This window comes from Uloborus diversus, chromosome 1 (genome assembly GCF_026930045.1).
Source record: "Uloborus diversus isolate 005 chromosome 1, Udiv.v.3.1, whole genome shotgun sequence".
In the NCBI taxonomy this organism is placed as follows: Eukaryota; Metazoa; Arthropoda; class Arachnida; order Araneae; family Uloboridae; genus Uloborus; species Uloborus diversus.
This window is the reverse complement of record NC_072731.1, coordinates 199444749-199470343: the sequence shown is the minus strand read 5'-3', so window position 1 is coordinate 199470343 and position 25595 is coordinate 199444749. Positions and strand designations below refer to the sequence as shown.

At 32.7% G+C, this 25595-nt stretch overlaps 1 protein-coding gene across 1 annotated transcript; it reads left to right on the top strand.

Annotated features, from left to right (window-relative positions):
• The first annotated feature begins 5826 nt into the window (after positions 1-5826).
• On the top strand, positions 5827-20238 carry LOC129224240 (trafficking protein particle complex subunit 4-like). The gene is made up of 5 exons (XM_054858669.1): positions 5827-6126; positions 7241-7415; positions 10252-10355; positions 15868-15994; positions 19407-20238. The coding sequence occupies exons 1-5, from the start codon at positions 5955-5957 to the stop codon at positions 19477-19479; spliced, it is 651 nt and encodes a 216-aa protein (XP_054714644.1). The 5' UTR covers positions 5827-5954; the 3' UTR covers positions 19480-20238.
• The last annotated feature ends 5357 nt before the right edge of the window (positions 20239-25595 follow it).

The following is a 25595-nucleotide window of genomic DNA, read 5'->3' as shown; positions in this document are numbered from 1 at the left end:
CACGGAGTGAAAAGTTTGAGAAACGCAAAATTACTAAATCAAGGAAAGTAAAATATCACAACTGAGTTTTAGAAACGAAAAAAAAAGGAAAATCTCTGAACAAAATGTACTAAAATCAAAACAATCCAATTATGACTAAACAATTTTCATATCGCTTTGTTTGTAATAGATAAGAAGAGGAGGAGGGAGGAGTTCTTTGCAGAAATACACTTTGTCACATAAAAATACATGCAGACAACATGATCCAGAAGAAAACGAACTAGAACTATTATCTTGAAACTTAGCATGTAAATGTAGTGCATGAGGAGTTTTGAAAATGATCAGAAATTCAGAATAAAAGATAATTTTATTATTGCATGAAAAAGGTTACAATTCAAAAAGTAATACATGCATCTCTGGTAGCTATAGAAGCTGAAACATGGCGTGACATCGAATCAAGTAGTAGTTCCCTTCATCCCCATGGCTTTTGCGAAAGATTATGCCGCCATTTTTGAAACTGGCCATTTGATTCACCACGACTGCAGTTACTTTCCAAGCATGTTCTAAACGTGCTGCATGGGCAAGAAGTCTGCTGACCTGGAAAGCCACGGGAATAAAACATCCTTGAAGACATTAGGCATTGTTGAGAAATCGCAGTTTTTGGACGAGCTTTGTCTTGCTGGTAAATGGCAATTGGGTGACTTGATAGCATTGACAAATGGCTTTAAAATGTCGTTCACGTACCAAGAAATGCTGATCGATCGAACCATCGGCTAAGCCGAATCCACAAACGTGTGCTTTAGTCATCAGCAATGAGATTGGATAGGGATTCGTCACTGAACATCCCAGTCATTCAGCTGGTTACTTTCAGCTTTCCCGAGTTCGACAAAATCAACACTGTCTATAAAGTCCCAAGTAGCATTGAATCTTGGCGCAATATTGTACTTGGTTGGCTGTATGTTGGAGTACAATTTGCACCCAATATTGGCTGAAGCTCGTAGGGGATACATTTTGACAATATTGGCCAATATTGCTATTGCAATCTTGTGCCATTATTGAATGTCAATCTAAAGCCAATATTGGCGTTTTGTTGACTGAATAATAGCTCACAATATTGGCTGAAGCATGGAGGGGATACATTTTAACAATATTGGCCAATATTGCTATCACAATCTTGAGTCATTATTGCATGCCGATAAGGGTTTGGTGTAAAAAATTCAACACTGGTGTAAAATCATAAGTTAATCAAAGCATCTTGGTTTTATTCGACTTCGGATACATTTCTTGAACTACTTTATCAAATAAAACTTCAATTATATCCGTAACGATGGTTGACGCTAAATAGTTTACACTACCTTTACTGCCATTTAATCATACATACTCAGCTGAAAATAGACCATTGAACTTAATTCTCATTCTGTAATGAACCAAAAGTCTTATGATCATCAAAACGCAAGTCCACGTAGAGAAATAAACTTGGTAGCATAAAACCAGTCCGTAAAATCTTCTTTCAGATTTTGCATTCAGACTTCTAAAAGTTTACTAGATTATTGTCAATTAGATTAGGTGAAAAGAGCACTGTGAAAAAGAATGCAGATTTCCAGTAGAAATTTGAATTTTCATGAAAAGTTTATCTCATGATACATTCTCACTTTCTCCCAGAATTTTTTTTAGAGTTCCTGCCACATTCACAATGTGGAATCACGAAAATAAAACTCCTGGAATTTTCATATATTGATCCAGAATTTTCAAAGTCAAATATCAATCCAGAATTTACTCCAGTATTAAATGTGAGTTCAGAATTCTCAATGCTCGACGCAATTTAGAATGTCACTGTTCGATTATGATTTCAAGTTTAGAAAATGCAATGCCGATCCAAAATTTTCGCTGTTTCACATCGTTTCAGCAATTTTTTCAATGTTGGATATCTATCCAGAATTTATTCAGCATTTAATATTTCTTCAAAAAATGTTTTCCTTACTTCATTACTTTTATTTTGGAAGACAAAGTTCATCACTGCAAAAGAAAGCTTTCTCATCGAGTTGCTCCAATAACGCATTTCTCTTTCGCTTTTTTGAGCTTTAGAATCGATTAGACATAGTTAAAAAAATTCACTGATGAGAATGATAAAATATCATTTAAGAAATGAAGGCAACAATAAAATTTTAGGAAAGTATCTCCGATATTCGGACAAAGGCATTTACCATGTGCAGCGGCGAGGAAGAGCAACAAAACACAAAATGTGCAGACAAGTGGTTGGATTCAGTTTGGAAAAAGAAAGTTTGTTTATGGGTCTGTAAATTACGCGAAAGTCAAATTTACTGAGAATTCTAGAAATACATTTTATCCACATATTTCTTTTCGTATTTCTAGAATTATAATCGACGGAAAAAGATCTTCTGAGCAATGTATATTTTAAGTTGAATCAGGGGTTCACTGGGTCCCCCGGGAGGGCATCAACCTTGACTCCCAAAAAAAGGGCTCAAAAAAAAAAAAAAAAAAGACTCGCACGCTTAAGGACGGAAATAAAGTAAAATAAAATAAAAAAAAATAAAAAATAAAACGAAGGCGCACGGGCACCAGGGCACAAAAGAAAAACCGAAATAGCTCAGGTTTGAGGGGGGGAGGAAACGAAGATGCCTAGATTCAAGGACGCAAAAAAAATAAATAAAAATAAAAAATAAAGGACCAAGGCGCACAGGTTTAAGTGTGCAAAAAAAAAAAAAAAAAAAAAAAAATCCCCCCAAAAGTGCACAGGTTTGCGGGAGCAATGAAACGAAGGCTCACAGGTTCGAGGGCGAAAAAAAATAAATAAATAAAAATAAATAAATAAACGAAGGTGTGCACGTTCGAGGACTCAAATAAAATAAAATGGAAAAAAAAAGTTCGAAAGGGTACGGAGCGGGGGAAAAAAAAAGTCGCACAGGCTTGAGGCACTTGAGGGCGCAATGAAAAGAGAGAAAAGAAGAGGCATAGGTTCAAGGGCGCAGAAAAAAACCACGAGGGAACACAAATTTAAAGACGAAAAAAAAAGTTTGAGTTTGCAAAACAAAAAAGAAAACGGAGGAGCAAAAGTTTGGAGGCGCGACAAAAAAATAAATAAAAATAAAACGAAGGTGCACAGAGGGCGTTCCAGGAAGCAGAGGCGAGAAGGCGCATCGGCCCAAGGGCCAGTCCGCCCCTGCGTTGCATACTACAGCCATTTTGCTTTTAAAATGTCAGTCAGTTACTCATGGAATTGCTTTTATTGAATAAATTATTTAAATTTACCTCATTTGTTAACGCCTCGGAAGGAGATATTAATTTAATGATTTCTATTAAGGTTTTCTAACCGGCGTGATTCAGATTTAGCAGCGGAAGACTCACCAGACTCATTATATGGATCGAGTTACTCCTGAAATTAAAAACAAACAAACCTGAATCTTTCAGTTCATTAGTTTAATACACATGTTGAGGATTGTTGTTGTTGTCGTGTGCCAATGGCTGGCAATTTGGGTCCCACTGCTTCATTTTTCCAAATGTACCGTAATTTGGTGTGAAGTCCGACTTCTACAGTACATGCACACATATGCAGTACACTACACACATGCCGTAAGGACCCGTTTATAGGATAGGCAACCATACACAACAACACATTCACGCAAAGGAAGGACAAGAGAGGGAAAGTACGTCCATGCCCGAGCCGGGATTCGATCCCGGACCTTCCTGTCGCAGTCAGACTTCTCTGACCACCAGACAAGGCGGGCGGCATGTTGAGGATTGAAAGGGGAAAATGAAAATTTTTTCCCGCATATGGCACTGACAGCTAATATATTTTAATAACAATAATAATTTAAATGGGTAACGATTACAATTTTGTTGCTTGAGAAATCACAAATATGTTTAGCTTGGAAAGCAAAAGATCTTGTCACGTTCAGGACAAAACAGTCGCTTTTTCATGGAATGGCTCAGCGCGCATTCGAAATAAAAGTCAGAAAAAAAAGAAAAGACCCTTATAAGGGCAGAGATATTATGGATCTTAATTATTGAAGTAAAATTAATATTATGTGCGAGAATGAATGTTGGTGGCATTTTTCTCTGTGCATATCGCTCATGCATACGTATCTTCGAACTATGGACAACCGAAAAATCCATTTTGATCACCCCCAGTTTTTTATCATTAGTTTTTCTTGACATCTGTATGCGCACGTGCACCCGTACGTATATGTGCGTATGCATTTCGCATAAATCAAGTACTGTATCCCTCAAAAAGTTGAAATTTTGTATGTAGACTCTTAGTGGGGTCTAGTTGTCCCTTCTTTTTGGCTGCATTCCAATATTCCAAAAAGGGATTTCACACGCTTTTTGAGGTACATCATATTAATTTGGTTTTTATACACAATCTATATAGTTTTTGTGCCATTTTAGAGCTCAGACGCAGAAAAATACATTTCCTTTCTTTACATTTGAAAGTAACATTCTCTATGTTTGCAATGATTTCATAGGTTTAGGAAGGTGTCTAAAAGGTTATGCATTTAGCTGTATTATTTCTAACGTGCTCACTTATAACGCACGCCACGAGTTATTACAAAACATCGATTAATATCTAGTAGACCTACAAGGAAAGTATAGCACTCATATCAGATTTTTTAGAATTATCTAAGTTGGATCAGCAAAAAATATGGTGTTAAAGTGAATGCATTTAAATAATATCGTTAAATAATGCTACAGTCATATTTTTCAGACTCCCAAGCTGCAAAAAGAATTGTGCTTGTAAAATATTTTTCCTTTTTATTTAATAACAAAAAAGTTTTAGTTATTCGGACCAACATGCCACCCCAAACAGGAGTCCGGTTTAGCCGGCTCCAAGAAGGCAGCCCCTTTTTCTTGTAACAGATTGTGTAATAAAATGTTCAATGAACAGATAGAGGCAAGGCCATCCTAGGATATAAAGGCTAGTACTGTCGTCCATGAATCAGATCACACGAATGCGGATACGGATCATTGATGTCTAGACCCGTGAAATGCGGGATACAGACACGGAGCTCAACTTTTTTCACCTAGACGAGTAGATTCATGAGAGACGAGTAGATTCATGAGCCACCTTTTTTTAGAAATATTTTCTACTTCTGCGTTATAAATTATCATGTCGCATTACTTGTAACATTGAACAAGTACTTATGCGCTTCTTTTTCGAGAAGCCACATAAAATTTCTGCAGAGAAGCAAATTAATGATAAATTCTGAAATTTAGCTAGTTCTGTTGTAGAAAAAGATGCCTCTGCGGCTGTGTGGTAGAAAATGCGTTTGCCAGAGGCCGTGGGTTCGATTCCCAACGGTGCCCGAGCCCGTTAGTTCTAGAGTCCCTATAGGGACTCTAGTTAGTTCTTACTCTGTGCTGTAAATCATTTTTGCGTTTGTCCGGAGGCAAAGGGCAAAGGCCATTAGTAACAAGGTTAAAAAAAAATTAAAAAGTGGGGTCCAATGGGAACAAAAACGCTAAACTAGGGTTTCCACTTAGGCTGTCCCAACTAGAGTCCTCGTCTTTATATGAAAACATGAGAGGCCTCTAGTCTCAAATAGATTTCCTGTAGGGACTCTGACAAAATGAGGAGTTGTTTTGCCGTCGGCTGGACTGTTCATAAAGGGTTTTAAAAAGTTACTAGAACTGCTTAAGGGTATGAGTTTTGGAAATTGAACTATTTTGTGCCGTAATTATTTATATTAATTAAGAAACAATGAGTTTATCGGCAGATTAAGTTTCGAACTATATTTTATTTTCCTCCATGGTACAAACTACGTGAATACTTGAAAAAGGTGAAAAGTTTCTCAACTCCAGATTTTGTCATAACAACAATAACAAACCATACACTCCTCTTGCTTTGTTACTTGTGAACACTATTTTCAATGTAAATGATCAATTTAAAGAAATTATTGTGATTTCTCTCTCCACATTTATAAAATTTCCACTCTCTGAACTTTCGTTTGTGACACAACATGTCTGTGAGCGTATATATAGTTAGTAAAGCGGGTGGAATGATTTATCAGTACGATCATAATGTCGTACCAATTGAATGCGAAAAAACTTTCAGTTATCCTCTCGAATTAGTGCTTGAATACACTAATAATAGGACAATGGTAACGTTTGGCCAAATCGACACAATCAAAGGTAAATGAGAAAACACCGTGACGCTCAAAGTTGCATAATAAATATTTGGGGAAGATTTCGATAATTGGGAATCTGGCGATCCCGTTCTTTCTTCATTGACGTCAATTTTTGACTCCAGCGTCTGCACGAGAGGTATTTTTCTTTGCAAATCTAAAGAAAGAGATCAGAAACATCTATTTACATAGGGTTACTATAAATCAGCGGGATTACCAAAATAAAATTATTTACGCCGAAAATGAGACGTCTGGGAAGAGGGGTAGATTTCGGTAACCCAGATTCTTGATAGTCTTTTCAGCAGTCACAAAATTTTTTGACGCCAAAGATTGAGCGCTAATATTTTCTGGCATTGCCAATGTTTCTGTATTCTTGTCCAAAATTGACTTACCTCTGCAAAATCTCAGTGATGGAAATGTCCCCATATTTAGAGTACATGCACACAAAGATGAACGTTTACTGCTTGACATTAAAGTTTCCTGTTAATATCCAAATATAAATTTGAAGGAGCCGAAATTTTCTGCTCTTCAAAGTATGACTGTACTTAAATAAAAGCCAGAATCGTAACCAGACATTTGTTTCGGAGGGGGTTTTACCAAACACATTTTTTGAAACATTTATATGGTCTATTAAATTTGGTTTCATGTGCATTGCATTGATTTTTGTTACAACAGATTATCTAAATGGAGGGAGAGGATGTTCTTACAAAACACCATATAGTTACATAATAAATGATTTTCTCAATAACTACCATAAACACACAATGAGTTTGTACAATTTTTCAGTCATACTAATTTTATTTCACAAATGAAATTGAAATAATAATAATAACAACAATATTATTTTTGTCTCCAAAATGTAAATAAATAAATAAAATAAATAAATAATGGAAAGCATTTCTTTGAATGAAAAATTTCGGAGGGGGTTTGAACTCTAAAAACCACCTCCTTGCATATGGCCCTGTTACTAGTATTTGTTCATATATTGAATGTTTCAACATTGTACTTTTCAAGAGCTGTATCAAATATTTACCTTTGCATCAAAGACGACTAATTAATTTAATAAATCTAAACCACAATTTTTCGAATTGAATATATTTCATTTAATCTTTTTGTTTTAGTTGGCCATATTGTCTTATCTATCAATGGCATACCAGTCATAGGAAAGAAGCTGAATGATGGGCGAGATGTATTTGAAGTCTTGAAAGATGAACAAAATTACCCAATCAATATCAAATTTGGGCGACCCAGACTTGGAACTAATGAGAAAATTGTTTTATCAAGTACCTTCCATTCGTAAGTGAAAGTACAAAAGATTCAACTTTTTAATTTTTTAAAAATCATGCTTCTTTATTAGTGTTTAAAAAACTTAATTGCATATAATGTTTCGAACTTTCAAAGGCTACTCCTCAATATGAAATTTCTACTACGATATCTGAACTTCTGATGCATAGCTAACACTGCCATTTGAAAAATCATTTATTTTTTATTGCAAAAGTTTTTTTTTCTTTTACTTCTTATTTCCAAATAGTGATTTGAGAGCTTCATTCTTCTGAAGACATTTCTTCCCCTTGTGGACAACACCAGGGTTGCCAGGATTGGCTAATATTAGCCAATTTGGCTAGTTTTCATAACATTTGGCAAGAAATAACTCAAAAGCATAAGCCAAACCAGTGTTTGGCTACTTTTTCGGCAATCCGTTCATTGATCGTTTAAGCAATTTACATTTTGTTCCTTACAGCTTTATGTAAGTTTCAAAGTGTGCATCTACATTTAACTTAATATTCATCATAGATGGACAAAAAGAAAAAAAAATATCCAAAAACTCACCAACAATGGTCAAATTAAAGTCTCAAATCTCTTTTACCTATTTTAAGGGTTGCCTCACCAAACTGGTTTTCATATTGTACACTTGACTGTTTAGGGCACCTGATTTAACTGTTTGTTTGTCACATTTTAAGACAAGATTCTAAATATTGGGAAAATATTTCAGAACTCTGAAATCAAAAGTTTCCCATTAGTAGTAGTTGTCAAATGTCATAGATTTCACTCTTTGTTTTTCATTTTTATAATATTGACCCTTTATGCCCTTGTGAGTTTTTATTGAGTCTAGCAATTTCCAAAATATCTTGGAAAGGGAGGGCAATTTTCATACAGTTTACTATTTTTGGCTAATTTCATATCCATTTGGCTTTTTTTCCTCAATTTTCACCTTGCAATCCTAGACTGCAAACTGTTTGTATTTCCCTTCATTTGCCTGAAGTCTAAAGGGGTACCATTAGAAAGTCAAGAGGTCCATGGTTAGTTTTTTTTTATTATAGAGACATTAGATATTTCAAGAGAAATGAAAGTGCGTCAAATCAACAGATAACCCTGGGAACCTAACAGTAGACCGGTCTTGCATAATATAGACAAATGCACGAACAGTGTTCGCAGAAAATTTTTGGCTCTGCAGAAATTTTTTTCGAATTGCTAACGTTAATTAAAAAAAGGAAATTTTTAGAAAAACCCAGTTTATTTCTGTTAAAGCCTTTTTCCAAAAGCCCTTTAAATTACATGTGTGAAAATGAAATGGTTTTGTCAGTTTTCTTCAGTTGGTGAAAAATTAGCACAAACTATATGTTATTGCAAAAAAAAAAAAAAAAAATAAATAAATAAATAAAAAGATTTAAAGCACTTTTTTTTTTGTCTCTTTCATATATGAATGTAAATTTAATTCTTTATTCAAGGGTGTTTAGGCAAAATAATTATTTACAGAAAATTTTCCAGTTAGGATTTGTGTTAAAATAATTATTTACAGAAAATTTTCCAGTTAGGATTTGTGTTCACAGAAAGCTTTTCATTTTACCTAAGTCTGCAGTAGACCACACTGATGATGAAAATGCATATCTAGTATACCAGATTTTCTTGAGAAATTTTTGCATAAAAAATATTGTCAAAGTTCAAATTGCAGCCAACCTTTTTTTTTCTTTTTTCTGATCACTTCATGGGTGCATATATGCAAAATTGTAAGGTGGGAGGGGCTCAGATATTTTCTCCGTGGTTTAGCGGGATATTTTCCCATGGAATACAGTTTCAGGACAGATTAGTCATTAAAATTTGACAGTTTTATTAACTTATTCATTAACGTCTGGAGAAGAAATGTTTTTGCATTTGTGCAAAAAAAAAAAAAATTACTAAAAGCAAACAAGTTCTAATCTCTAGGGGGGGGGGCGGGCTCAGGCCCCCTTACCCCCCTATATGGGCGCCCTTGGAGCACTTGCGGTCACTAATTTATTCCTTGATGAAAGATAGAGAAAGAGAGAAACAATATGTTAAAATATAATATAATGTTTTTCAAAGCCAAATTTACATAAACTTGGAAGTGCAATAGGGAATACAATAAGTCAGAAATAATTATATTAGTTTAAATTTCTTCATTTTTTGATCGGTAGTTAAGTACGATTGAATATTTAAAGACAGTTCAATGTATCTTTAGTATATCCTTTATTGGAAAAGAATAAAAATCTTTAATACATACGTAAAAGAGAAAACGTGCAACAAGGTTTATGTCCATTGCAAGTCAACTTTGAAATTAAATACCATCACATATCATTTTTTTTCTCAGTACTATTTCAGTAGTGCAGCCAAAGGAAGGTTTTGGGTTCAAAACCCCTCCCAGAATCCTCGGTTTTGACACATATTGCCAAACATAATGCAGTATAGTTTTTTTCCATATAAGGGTGGTAATGAGCAGAAACCCCACCCAGAAGGTATTCTCTGGCTGTGCTATTGACTACTTTGCACCAAAATGCAATTATAGGCATTTTATAAAATATGTTTTACCAATAATAATAAAATAATCGGGTAATTCTAAATTTCATGCAACAGCATGTAAAAGGCAGCAGTACCTTGCTGTTAAGATAAAATCCAAAAATTTCACAAGCAGAACCCTGTCTTGTCAATGTATATTCTAATTGCTGCCACCAAAAAGAACAATAACTGAACTTCAGTATCCCAGGATTTAGATAACATAGGTCCAAATAAATATATGATCAAATTGATTTTGTACTGTTTCTCACGTTCCAATTTTCTGTAACGTTAAAAGTTCAGTTTAATTTATTGTTTTGAACACATATTTTTGGTTCTTTAGGTTATTTGCAATTGCTTCTCAACTATCACCTGAGCCACACTGCTCTGGAATTGAAGTAATAGAAGCTGACACATTTAAGCTGTATTGTTATCAAACTATTACAGGTGAGAAAAGAGTTTCTAATTCAGAGGTTTCTAAAAGACTTATTTATTTAAAAAAAAAAAAAAAAAACCTTGATGTTTCATTCGGTATTTATTGAAATTTATTTGAATTTAATAAGTCAAAACTTATTTTAGCATTGGGGCATTGATACAGAAAAGGAAGAAAATAAATTTTTTTTGGAGATGCAACTTAAACAATCAAGATTAATAGTTAGAGAATGAAAAAACTCATATCCTTCTTATATTAGTTGCTGTGATGATGTGTGTAAATGACTGAGGTAGTGGTAATTTCAATTCCATTGACATTAAAAAAGGTTATCAATTGTTTTTTTTTGTTGATACATAGGGGTCATTCTTCAAAAAGTAACTTTTCTGTCACACGCCTTTTACATTAAAAACTTTAAAGAACAATTCATTCAACAATGATTTTTAATTTCATCAAAAATATATCTATTTAAACCTGCCACCAATTTTTGAATAACTATTTTTATTTTAGTATATTTTTGGTTTACAACATGTGAATAACTTCACCAGCGAACTCATTGCTATTAAAGCGGCTCTTTCTTATTGTCTCTCTTCCCCTACTCCTAAAGACCAAATGGAAGAAATTGTGATCTTTTCCTACTCAAAATCAGCACTCAAAGCCATACGTAACGATGTGAGAAGACTGACGCAAGAAATTATTTTTCTTCTCCACTCACTCAACATAACTTGTGTTCTCCAGTAGATCCCTGATCATGTCGAAATCGAGGGAAATGAGTGTGCAGATGCCCTAGCAAAGGAAGCACGTGACCAAGATGAACCTTTAACAGCCACCTTCACAGACGTGAATGCTGTTGCCAGGCGAAGGATCTACGATCAGCTTTAAAGCAAGGCAACTATCCCCGACCTTCACTGCCCAAGAAACCTCTCTTCTACAATAGCTAGGCTACGCACTGGACATTTCAAGGACATGAAGATATTACCAACTAATAATAAATCCTATCCCATCTGCAAGCACTGTCCCTATTTACAACTCAGGCCTTGATCATGTTTTTAATTGTCAGGCCATTATTCGCTCCCTCCTCCAACTTGGAGCACCACCAATTGAAATCCTGTACAGCAATCGGGCTCCAGAATTAGCAGATCTTGTTATCAAGACTTTTGGAGGCATCTAAACCTTTCGGACTCTGGACGTCATTAGACACGACAACAACAACATATGAATTCTCACCTCCCTGGCATGTCGCACACCTTGTGTGACTGTTTATGTTGCTTAATAACTTGTTAAATTAAAAGTACTGTTCTCGAACTCTGCGACTAGCAGCTGCGAACGGCTCCAATTGAAAAAGGGATGATGGTTTAAAGAAGTGCACTTCTTGATGCATTCAGTTTTTACTTGCTCTTTACTTACTTCTTGCTATCACCCCTGTTTTGATAAAGTCAGAAGAGACCTGATGCATGTGCAAATTCGAGTAAGGTTTCGCGTTAAAAGATCGGACAGTATATACTTATTTATTAATTATTACTTTCACAAGTGTCTCAAATACTAATTGTTTAAGTATATTTAATATTTTAATATTGTGTTTTGGTTCCTTTTAGTAGGACAAGAAGTCATGTCACACAATAAATTCTCACCTCCGTTACCTAAACACAAAATTCATTCCTCATTTTTCCCTCCAAATTTTCCTCATTAATACGTGGCAGTAATGACATCAAATTTTATTTTCCATGATACAAGAGAGCCCCCTTGTTTATTTTCAGCCATAGAAGTTGTGAGGTTTTTGTCAAAAAACAAAAAGATAGATTTTGCTTCAAAAACTTAGTATGGTTATTCTGACTCCTCACCTCCGTGAACATTAATTTCAGGGATGCAAATTAATGTTAAAAAAAAAAAAAAGTGAACATGTTTCCATATGCTTAACATGTGCAGATTGTAGCAAGGAAGAAAAAAAAATCCCTGCAAAATGTATCTATTAGGCCTATATTAATGGAAAATTTCTCACATCCGTGAATCTCACCTCTGTGACAGACCTTATCATTATTTCTGAGGTGAAAATAAATGATGGAGGAGAAATACATCAATAATAGGCATTCTACCAAAATTATAAATTGCCAGTATAGCCTCAAATTTACTAAATACTATTTTTTAACATACATTTGAAACTACTAATTAAGCCATACTTTAATTAAGAGAGCTTAATATTATGTTCCCACTAATCATTAAAATGGCTGATTGTTTGCACAATTAACAAAATTACTATGGTATTAAATTGGCCTCAATTTTTAAATATTAAATGTTTTTTTCTTTTTTTTTGTCTTTTTTTGTGTCTGCAGCTTGATCACTCTTTATAGTAGTTGTATACGGGTACACAAAGTAGTTACATAAGTTGAGAAAACCAATTACAAAAGATGTAAAATGAGCATGATTTAATTAGTAAAAAATGGTATCAAGCTCCATTTTAGCACCTCAGGTCAGTTTGTAATAAGCAACTAAAATTGAATTAAATGAAGATGATATTAGTCACAGATTTTTTACACATCTTTTCTCATCTGTCTGTTGTTGATAGTTTTCTCTTTAAATTTTTTTTCCCTATGTGCAATATCCACGCAGCAGTGTATTCTCTGCAGTTTTAGATTTTGACTCAAAATTGAATCACAAAACAAGAAAATTCCACCAATCACAGTGAAGAAAATTGGCTAAATCTTATTGTTTAATATTTATGCAATGACATTTCAATAAGTCAAAGCCACTAGGAAAAATGATTTAAAATGACATAATGGCGTAAAAAAAACTTTTTCTGTTTTGTTCAATACTTAATTGTTTTGTGTCACTAAGATTGTAAACTGGTAAATTGGAATATACTCTCAAGTTTCTGTAGCTTCAAAAATCAAATGCCAAAATACTTTTATGCATCTGTATTTTTTATGTTCAAAATAGTGTGCTGTTTGTATGAATGGTAACTATTAATTTATTCTTCTTTGCTGTTAGCAAGAACCTCAGTGGTTTTATAATGTGCCTGGAAAGCTTTATTTCTTGATTTCTAAATTGAGAGAACCTTGGAGAAAGCTTGTTCCTGGAGAATTTCTATAATTTTTCAATTTTATGAAGGCAATCAGTGATACATTTCAAAAATTATGACACACCATTTTAATATGCTTCTCAGACTTGTAAAAAAGGAAAACCGTATGAAAAAAAAAAATATGGTGAGATGGCTGCTGCACATTGACATATTGAATAAGAGGAAAAGAAGAAACTTATCATCCACAAGCAAAGTTCCACAACCAATTATTATTTTTTTACAGCAACTTTCAACCCATCATACTCATATGAAATGGTGGTTTTTCCCTTGAATTCCACCTCTTCTTTACAGGCTCTCTCTCCAGTAGCCAGGAGTCAAAGAATTCTCGTGTGCAGCTCTTCAGAGATCTTTTAAGATAGACAAAATGGAGAGTTGTTCTCCAGTGGGTATCCTCATATTGTGGACCTCAAGGTTATGAAAAGGTGCATCTTCTTGCTTATGAATTTATTTCAAAAGAAATTTATACCATTGTTATTACATTCTGCCAAATTTGAGATTATGTGTATCTACAAACAATCCTTCTGCACTGAGGCCTAGATTTCCTGCAGGGAAAAGAACTGTAGTTTTTTTTTCTTGTGAAAAGAACCCTGTTATTTACTCTCCTCAAGCCTCTGCTGTGGTGAATTTTAGACTTCTGACTGGTTAAGACTGTCTTTGGTACCATCTATATCATTTTAATTTGGTTTGAACCACTTTAGTGTAGTTAATGCGACACTTTGATATGTACAGTAATGAAGTATTTGAGAGCTCATAGTCAAATGGCATGGTAGCTAACAGACTGGAATTTGTAAAATAAAAATGCTTCATAACGACTGCTTTGCTTCCTGGTTTCTCAAGTAACAATGCTGCCACATTAGTGAGAATATGAGATTTTCTGGTACTGAGCCAAATCTATAACCTTAAGTTGCATCGTGAATTTAGCTACTGCTAAACACTAACTTGTTTGTAAAAAAGCAGTCGAAAACTTTGTACTGTGGAATAAGTAAAATGACAAAAAGTGTATAAAGTACGAATAAACACATTTAAAAGAGAGTTAAAAACTCAGCAAACAGCTGTTTCGGGGCTATCAAATGCAAGGAATGAGATACGAAAAATGAAAGGAAAGATTCCTTTCCTTTCATTTTTTGTTCATTTGTCGCTTGGTTTGCATTGATAAGCCCCATTCATTCATCTTTTTATGCACTGATGAGGGAGCTTGCATTTGGTAGCCCCAAAACAGCTATTTTCTGAGTTTTTAAGTCTCTTTTAAATGCTTGTATTCGTACTCTATGCACATTGTGCCATTTTACGTATTAACTTGTTTATTGAACTTCAAATCTTGCATAGCTGGTGTCAAACTTCAAATCTTGCATAGCTGGTGTCAACTAAGATCAAGGCGGATAAGGAAGGAAAAATACAGTTTTACATTTTTGCAAGTCTGAGAAGCATATTTAAATGGTGTGTATAATTTTCGAGATGTTTCAGGAATGTTTTAACTGATTGCCTTCATGAAAATGAAAAAAAAAACATTAACCTAGAATTCTAGTATAAAAAAATAAATAAAATGAGCTGATGTGTGCATCACATGACTTCTATTTATTCCAATTTAATGTCATTTTCTCATTATGGGCAGTTTTAATGTGATTCAATAGTTTACTCTCTAAATATCACCAACAGTAGCCAAATTGAAAAAAGCCAAATTTGTAGCCAAAACTTGGCAACCAAAAGACTGGCAATATATCTCCAAGTGTCCGCCAAATTATAACACCACTTGAGTTTACATCGAAATTAACAATGATTCCCCCCCCCCCAAAGAAGCAAAAAACCCCTTTAGAAACACCCGAATGCAACCAAAAGGGGAGGTGCACAACTAGACCCCACTAGGAGTCTACTTACCCAATTTCAACTTTCTAGGACATTCCGTTCTTGAGTTATGCGACATACATACGCATGTACTCACATACGTACATACAGACATCACGAGAAACTCATTGTAATTAACTCAGGAATCGTCAAAATGGTTATTTCACGTGTCTATACATTCTTAGGCTCTTATCCACGTGTGGTCGAGTCGAAAAAAAACTAAACATTCATTCAGGGGTGAGCAAAATGGAAATTAAGGTCGATTTTTGAGTGAAAATGTTTTTGCGAATACAGTACTTCCTTTTTTAAAAAAAGGAAGTGAAAAGCTTCTGCATAATAAATTTGTTTCTTTAGTGGTTAAAACTTTTTTATTCTGAGTGGAAGCAAAAAAAAAATACATTTTTTAATATTGTTTTTGAGAATTAAAAACTGAAACAGTAGCTTCAGTGAAGATAAATTCAATTTTGCAGTCTATTTCAAACCAAATTAATACTTAGTTTGGGTCTAGCATTCCTTATTGCTTAATATCATTTTTTGAATAAAGATTTGCTTTGAAAAGCGATCGATAGTAATGTACTTATTATATACTGATTAAAGGTTTTATTTTTCAGGTACAAAACTTATTGTTGTTGCTGATCCTAAGCAAGCTGGAATAGAAAATTTATTGAAGAAGATTTATGAGTTATATGCAGATTATGCTTTAAAAAATCCTTTCTATTCATTAGAGATGCCTATTAGGTAAATCACAAATTTAATTTTAAAAAAAAAATTGATTTATAACTCTAACTGTATTAATAGTTTTGAACCATCTTATTCTAAAATAAAAAATGTCTTCTTTTGGTTTAACAAAAATCCATCACCATAACATCTACCCTATAAATAGACGAGCTCCCCCAACTACAGCACTGTTTGCAGCCAGGGGCGTGCACCAAGGCTTATCCAGAAATTTTTTTTGGGAGGGGCCCGGTTTCGCACACTGCCCAAGCACACACATGCATATACACACGCACACACATGCATATACACACGCACACACATGCATATACACACATACACGCATAAAAATATTTCACATAGAAGTAAAAGTTCTTAACTCTCTTACAGAGTCAGATTTAGACTTTTGTGGGCACTGAGCTGTTGCAGGTACGTTTTTCCCTTTTGCGGGCAGGACATTTTTGTCATAGGTGAAACAGAACATTTTCCCCCTTATGTGTCTTTTGACACAGCTCTCATGTTTTTGTTTCGTTTTTTATTTCACCTGCTTCTTTTAGTTATTTCAAATTTCTTTTTTTTTTATATTCCCCTTTGTAGTGGGAAGGATAACAGGAGAGAAGCCCTTTAGGTAGGATGTAGAATATCTTCTATATTAGGGGGTTCGGGGGGTTGAAAAAAGGAAAAAAAAATCTATTTTGAGGCCTTATATGCGGGTAGTCGAGAATACAAAAGTATGAAGAAAAATAGGCAAACAAACCCATTTAAAAGTTAAGCATTCTTCTGCAAGTCAAGATTAATCAAAATAAAAATTGCTTGTTCGATAAATCGTTGACATTAATCGACAGAGAGGAAAAGCGAGGGAGGAGAAAAGGGAAGCACATCGTCACTTGCTCATATTGGCTTTAGTGTAATTTGTTTTTGTTCATCCCCCCCCCTTTCACCAAATGCCCTATAGTAAAATTTTTTCAAAATACTTTAATGGTGTAGAGATTCAGAAAACCTGTAATGAAAGAGTAATATTCTGCTCTTAAAAAAATACTAAGCACTTTTCATAATGTACTCAAAAGGACAAAATAACTTTTCTGGGGCAGAATGGACAATTTAAGTATTTCTGTAGTTTTCAATTATTCCAAGAAAATGATACGACAAAACGAAGAAAAGTGCAGGGCAAGTCATTTGAAACCAAACTTTCTCTGAAAAATATGCTTGTATCAATACTCAAATTTATGATAAGATAATATAATGATTAGAAATTCTCTACCGGACTTGAGCCGTACTTCATTTGTGGTGTCATTTTCTTGGAATAATTGATAACTACAGAAATACTTAAATTGTCCATTTTGCCCCAGAAAAGTTATTTTGTCCTTTTGAGTGCATTATGAAAAGTGCTAAGTATTTTTTTTTTTTTAAATCTGTTATTTATAACACTGAATCAGATCTCAATTAAAGAATCATTTTTAACAATACCTTTTAGAAAACTCTCAGTTTAACAATATGATATTCATTCTTGCAATAAAATTATAACAGACTATCATCTTGTAAAGGACTTTGAATCTTTCTGTTTGGTAATAATATACTGCACACATTTTCATGTGACTGTGATTTGAGATAATCATACTGCAATTTCAAGTTTGAGTGTTGAAGAATTTTCTTATCCTTATGCTAAAAATGCGGAATAAAATGTGAAGTTAACTTTTATTCTATTTTTGAAAACAGCTCAATACATTTGAATTAACAACATAATTTTAACATACGTTGTGTTGGAAGTGCCATGGTTAGGATGCTGTATGTAAATATTAGTTTTGAATTATAAAATAATTTGAATTAGTCAATTGCCAATTAGAAAAAGTGCCCTAGTACTGCCTATGGGTAAAATTCAAACTTCCTCTCCAAAAGATAACGTCATATTTAAAAATTCAGGCTGATTTGTTTTTGCAGACTTAACATTAAAGTTTGATTCTACAATCTGATTCAATTTATGCACTCTGAAAATTAAATATATTTAGGGCTTAACATAAAAAAAAGACTCACAAAAACTTGTTTTTCATACAAATAATTATTAAAATGCAAATCTATTTTCTCACACTTAACTTTTATTACTATCAATTACTAGGGTTCTAACTGTTAATTCACTGGATTCTGTATGGGTGGAAACTTTTCCCATTCAAAGAAAGCTCTTGGTAGTTGGAATATAATGAACTGTTGCGCATAACAGTTTGGATTTCCAGAATGGGTTTTGCTATTTTCAAAACTGATAATTTTTTCTTTTAAGAGATGTATTTTATTTTGAAATAATTGTTACAATGGTACATTTGAAATACAATAGTCTCAAAAATCCAAGGCCCATAAGTCTGAGGTCTTGTTTAATTTGAGGTGCTTTATTTATATTTCTATTAATATTTTTTATTTGCTAAAAAATGATTTGCATTATAACCTGAAAATGGAAGTCTTTTGAACTTCCTTAACTACATACAGTAAAGTAATAAAAACGTATTCAGAAGTAGGTGTCAACAACAGTCACCAAGTGGCATGACATATTGACTATTAGAGAGAATCAGTAACTCCTTGAGATAATAACTTAATACAAAAAATAACTTAAAAATAACATTGTTTTGCCACGACGAAAAAATTTACAGCTGTTTTGGAATATCCAATTGCAATAAGAAAGGGAAGTGCACAACTGCCGTATGAGACGTAAATATGAAATTTCAACCTTCTATGATTAAAACTTTTTAGGTTACATTGTTGTGATGTTAGTAACGCAATGTTATAGATACAGATGCCTTGACAAAACTCGTAAAAATCGAATCAATTACATTCAAAATACATTTTTTTGGGGGGTTGTCCCTACAAGCTTACACACATAAACATTTTCCGACATCATGAAAAGAAACTAATGAAAGATCATTCAGCAATAATTAAAATGAAAATTTTTTTTTGGAATTTGAAATAGTTTTTTGCAAAGACAATATTTCCTTTCTATTGTACAAGGAAATAAAAGTCTTTATGTTGTCCAAATAGTTTAAAATTTTAATTGTTAAGAATTTTTCGGATAGAAACAGTTTTCAGTAATCAGAGATGGTGTGAGACCCAATTACCTCAGATTTTTTAGACTCAACTAATTCAGAGCCTAAGCTGAGAAATAACCCATCCTACAAAGTCAAAGTTGGTGCATAAAAAGTAGTCTTGTTCAGTTTTGAATGAATTTCTCATTAAATTAATGTGAATAGATTTTATTATTATTAATATATTAAGGAATCAAATGATGTTAATTGACTATCTTAGGTTATTTTATGTCTTACTTGTAGTAAATGAAATATGTTTAAAAATATTTTCATACATCATTGAATTAAAAAACGTATTTATTTGAACTTGCTGAAGATGCAATCAAAGTTTTAATGTGTTATAACAATTTGCTTTTCCATTCTTTTTATAGGTGTGAATTGTTTGATACTAATCTCCAAGCAACATTGGAACAACTGGAAAAGACTAGTGTTATCAATATATAAATATATTTTCATTAATGTACTTATAGTTTTACATTTCTTTCAAATTACTTTTTTTCATGTTGCCTGCTTTGAGTATTTATTTTCAGTTTTCCTTAGCAATCATTCTCCTTTCACATCAAATTGTTGATTTAATTTGTCCCTATGTTTTTTTTTATCATTAGTAATAAAACGTATGGTAGTCTAATTTAACATCACTTTTTGTGATGCTAATCCTATTTAAAATTTCAGGGGCAGAACTGAAATTTCTTCTAAGAAGAGATTTTGGTTCATAATATTTTTTGCAGAAGTTGATCTCCTTTTAGTTGTGTGAGTCCATTAATTTAAAAATGTTATATGTTCCCCTTACAGTTGATTCATAATGTATGATTTGTTTGAGTATATAATTTTTTTAAACATAACAAACAACTTTTCTTAAGTAATAGTCTTTTTTTAACTATACAATTTCAATAAAACAGAACCAGAAAAATATATTCTGGAGCAAACAGTAAGTGAGGATTCAGTTGTAGATAGTTTGCTTAAATATTATACAATGAATAGGAATTCATAAAAGTATTTAAAAGCAAAATATTGAAGAAAACTTTTTGCTTTGCTTTCTAAAATATATATCTACTATACATTGATAAATGTATAGTAGTATGTATGTATATACCCCCCCCTTTCTCTTTTAATATATTTTGTGTAACAATGGAAATAGATTATTTTTTGTTTGAAGTTATTTCAACTTTTATTGTATATTTATTTATTGTACATAATAAAGAATATTTCTAAGCTTTGCAATTTACTGAAATTGCCTTCAGCATTAAAATTTCAAAGTTAAATACAGTCGACTCTCGATATCTCGAAGTACGAGGGACCAAGAAAAAGATTCGACATAACCGAAGTTCGAGATACCGAAAACTATTATTTCCCTTTTGAAACAATTGTAAAAGTAATTAAACAAAACCACACATAAATGCTCAGATAGGAGAGAAAACTTGTATTAGTTCCCCCCCCCCCAAAAAAAAAAAAAAAGTGTGTAAAACTTGAACATAAGCAAAAATAATATTACTAATAAAAAAATGTATTTCTTACTTCACATTTAATAAATATTGCTTTATACTTGCTTGTTTTTTTGAATTAATATTTCTGCTATGTATGAAATCATTAATTTTACTCATGGCATTGAATATATCCTGTGGAACATTTTCCCGACTTTCAATAGAACGATGAATAATCGATAGTGCATTACTAACATCTGCATTTGTTGGCAAATCATTATGTTCAGAAATTTCAATTTTCTCTTCATTGTCCGTACCATCTTCTTTAGCTGTTACTTCTGCAATAATATCTTCATCGCAAAGTTCATCGCAGGTAATGAGCTTGGAGTCAATGTTTACGAAGTCAGAAAGTTCCAATGATTGTTCTTGAAACACATCTCTGAACTCGTTGTCCAAACATTCGTTAACCTCATCAACAATATTGGGAGCACTTGAAGGAAAAAATCCGCATTTCTGAAAACAATGAGCAATTGTGTCTTGGGAAACATCATTTTGCCAGGCACTAAAAACCATTCGAAGAGCATCTAATACCGATATGGAACTTGTATGCTCTTTATTATTTTCAATATCGTTGATGAGCTTTCTAATTACTCGTTTCCTATAATGCACTTTTAAATTACGAATTACTCCCTGATCAGCTGGCTGAAGTTTTGCCGTTGTATTTGGTGGGAAGAATTCAAGCTTAATTGACTTTAAATTTTTTAACTTTGGATGTGCTGGACAATTGTCCACAAACAGCAAAACTTCTCGAGATTTTTTATGAAAACTCAAATCAATTTTCTCACGTATTCTTCAAACAGCTCGCTGGTCATCCAGGATTTCTTATTGCTTTTGTAATTTACCGGCAAAGATTTGACGTTTTTAAAGCAACGTGGGTTTTTCGATTTACCAATAACTAAGAGGGGTAATTTTTCTGATCCATCAGCATTGGCACCAACAAGAACAGTTAAGCGATCTTTGCTCATTTTTCCTCCAGCGCAGGACTCTCCTTTGAACATTAAAGTTTTTTGGGGAACACATTTGTAGAATAATCCGGTTTCATCAATATTAAAGACGTCTGATGCTTTGTAACCAAACAGTAGGGTGGAAAGTCTTATTCTCCATTCTTCACAAAGACTTTCCGGGACGTCTTTAGCTTCTCCATGTAAATTCCGAAAAACTATGTTATGACGAGCTTTAAACCTCTCGAGCCATCCACTGCTTGCTACAAAGTCCATGTGTCCAAGGAGTTTGCCAAAATCAAGTGCTTTTTCACGAAGGAGAATTCCACTCACAGGGATTTCAGTCCGCTTATGCTCATAATTCTTAAACCATTTCAAAAGTGCCGTTTCAATGTCGGTGTATGTGCACTCCTTGATTTTTTTACGATTAAGATTTGCAGAACCGCCCTTTGTTTTGTAATGTTCTAATATTTTTTCTTTGTTCGACATTATTGTCGATAATGTATTCGGCGGTATGCCATATTTCAGGGCCAAGTCCTTTTTCTTAACGGTAGGATTATTCTCTACATCTTTAATTAAATCGACCTTTTCTTCAATAGTTAAAATTTTTAGCTTTCTCTTACTCATTTTTCAAAACGCTGAGCATGCAATCATTTACTAAATGCTATGAGTGCTAAAAAGCTGAGATCAGCGAAGCTTCAAGTGAGCAGTTCCAAGTTCAATTGGTGGGTCACTAACTGGTTTAGCCCTCACCCAGGGGGTATTACACGTGCTCTCTTTCTTGCTAATCCCTTATCAACGTCTGGTCTATCTCCCTTTTGTACTCGTTCTAACAGAGCCACTGAAAAGAACTTATCGAAGCGTGAACAAGCAACGCGTGAACGAGTGCATTTTAGCTCTTTCTCTCGTCAAAAGAGGTGGCGACCTGTCAATTACGCCCCCGTCTTCAAAGCCCTAACAAAAGGGAGCAGGTGGTGAAAATAGCAGAATTTTCTCCGTCATTTTACGGTCAAGTTGGTTTCGCTACTGATAATCAGGACAATAAATGTTAAGAGATGTCTGTCTCAAACTTCGAGATAAGCGGAGTGAACTTCGAGTTAACGAAAAAAACCCCCATTAAGAACATTAGCAGAAGTTTGGGACCATCCAAAAACTTCGACATAAGCGGAAATTCGAGTTCAGCGAAGTCGAGATATCGAGAGTCGACTGTATGTTCATATTTAAATACTTAAACACTATTAAGACATTTTTCTTAGTTAAAAAGAAAAAAAAAAAAAACTAACATGAGATCCAAGATTAAAATGGAATTTTAATCTTGGTGTCTAACATTGCTATTGATTAACAAATTTTGGTTGCTTAGCATAACAAATGCTATATAACACTTTATACAAATACATGCAGGAATATTCCACTTAATGTAGTGACTGAACTTGCTATAGCAGTTAGTAGTTTAAGAAATAAATTTCAGTTAGTAGTTCACCATTATACAGTGTTGAAAGATGTTATATCTTCCCACACTACACCAATACTTTTTTGAAATTAATTTTTAACAGTATTAGTTTTGCGTTGTGAAAAATGAGGTGACAATGCAATATAAAACCAAGTATATTATGTGAGATTTTTTTATCTAAAAAAAAAAATTCAAAACTATGTGTTATCCCTTACAGGCAGATCTCTTTTATTAAATTTAATATTATGAATACACAAATGAGTGGATGGCAAAGTTCTGCATCTTGAGTTAAAGTCTATGTTTAAAATTTTACATTATTTTCAATTTAATATATGAAAACTCATATATTGGCTATGAAAAATTGCAAGTTATCAAATTTTGAGCAGAAATGAGTATTTTAAATCATTTACATTATCTTCATATGCATCTATCAACTAATTGATAACTATTATCTACTTCAAAACAATTAGGTATTCTGAGACAAAACAGACAAGTGACAAATTTTCATTTTGCCGTACCTGAAATAATAATAAGAGAAAGCCAGATCAGATGCATTCTGATCTGGCGTACTTTAAAATCACATTACATGGAAAAACCCACAAAGTGAGCAGAGAAATACTAAAGCTGCACTTTGATGAGTTATATTTGGAAAAATTTATCCCCCCCCCCCGACCGATTTATGCCCAAAAATGTTCTTATAATTCCCCAATTCCCCCTTCCAGAAATGACCTTCTCCAAAACCAAGGATCAGCCCTGGTTTTGGGACTGGATAGAATCAGAATTGTTATTCTAAAAATAAAAACTCATTACTTGAACAGTAAGGTATTTTTACAATATTTTTGAATCATTTAGAACACATGGCTGTAAATTATATTAATTATTGTTGATTTTTGCAGTTAAAACTCAATGCCGTAAAATTTTTTCTTTGAATTAGACTAAGATTCAAAAAAAATATTTTTCACAAGTTGTTTGTTTGGATGTGTACTATTATTACTTTTTCAAGTTCATCTTTTCTGAAACACTTTGAACAATATACATAATATAGTTTTTAAACAGAATTCAACTCATAATAAACAAAAACATGCAACATTAACATTTCAATATAAATGCAATTTCAAAATAATTCTAAATATGTATTGAAGACATAAAATGGTCAAACCTTGTTAAAACGAACACAAAAGGAATTTTAAAAGTAATGCATTTTAACGTAGTTCATCTTATCCAAAGAAAAATAAAGAACAAAACATAAGACGGGGATCACAAATGTAGGTTGTCTTAGCAGTATGTTTTAAGTGTGTTTGGGTTAACAAGGTTCGATTACAACAAATAACCACAATAAATGACATATGCATCACAGTTTGGTCACATTATGAAGTCTACCTACTATTTAAACCATTGTTTAGAACTGCAACAAGTTGTTTATTTGATTTTTTTAGTACAATATAGTTTTTAAATGCACAGTGAGACTTTTATAAGTTGGAAGTTTTAGAAAAACGAAAAAAAATCCGACTTTGAAAATTTGGCTTATTAATTATATTTTAAAAACAAAACAGAACTATGAACAGAGTCAAATCAAAAACATATATATTGCTTTATAGAATAAAACCCACAAAAACTCATAAACATAGAAAAAAATTTATAATGGAATGTAGCAATGTACTTACATAAACAAGGAATTTATTTTTTAAAGAAATCCCTAATTAAACATTTCTTGTGAGCAAAATTTATTTTAAATAAAGTCTTCTGATACTTTTAATACATCAATGAAGGAATTAGGGATACTTAGTTGACAATCTGAAAAAGTATGCAATATTTCAACAGCTCTTTTTGCACCTATTATCAGGATTGGTATAAAAACCGGTTTTTTGATGTCCCCCCCCCCCCCCAAAAAAAAAGTTTTTTTGGTTTAAACCAGGTTTTTTTTTTGTTCAAACCGGCTTTATTTGTTTTTTATAACTATTTGTAAAAAAAATATATTTTAGGAAAATCATGCAGATTTAATGAATTAACTGTTAAGGTAAGTTTAATATTCATATTTGAACCTAATTTCTTTGTAATTAATTAAATAATTAAGAGTAAAATCTTGTAATTTCATTTCCTCATACTTAAAAATTTCTATAAGAGAATATTGTTGGAAAATCTTTAACTATTATAAAAAATACAATACGTAAATGGGTCTTGGTATAAATAATCAAATAATTTACTGTGATAGTTCAGACATTATTAATTACAAATAACCAAGAATAAATTCTTGCAAATTAATTTCCTCATAATCATAACTATATACTATAAATGAAAAAAATAAAAGTTAAATTAAAATCAAGGATTCTTAAACATGGAAAGAATTTTGCAGTATATACAAATGAATCATAAGTCTGCTGTACACTATACAACTTTAAAAACCAAAAGATCAATGTATATTTTGTTCAAAGATTTTTAAAAGTTACAAATCATGTAATTTTTTTATTTAATGTATCAGTGACAACAATTATAGAAACAGGACTAGTAGGTTTTAAGACAATCATTATTTTTTCCAATGTACACATTATTTCTCCAGGTTTAATGCATTTAGGAATACAATTTTTTTTATCAAAGAAAAAAAAATATTTTAATTAAAAGCCTCAGTACAAACTTAAATGAAAATATTCTTTTAACATATTTTAAAAATAAAGACTGTCATAAAATTAA

Bases quoted from the DNA above. Each gene is read 5' to 3' on its own strand.
- LOC129224240 (XM_054858669.1), top strand. From the start codon at position 5,955: ATGTCTGTGAGCGTATATATAGTTAGTAAAGCGGGTGGAATGATTTAT. The intron at 6,127-7,240 runs GTAAATGAGAAA...TTTTTGTTTTAG, and splicing joins CCAAATCGACACAATCAAAG to TTGGCCATATTGTCTTATCT. The intron at 10,356-15,867 runs GTGAGAAAAGAG...TTTATTTTTCAG, and splicing joins TTGTTATCAAACTATTACAG to GTACAAAACTTATTGTTGTT.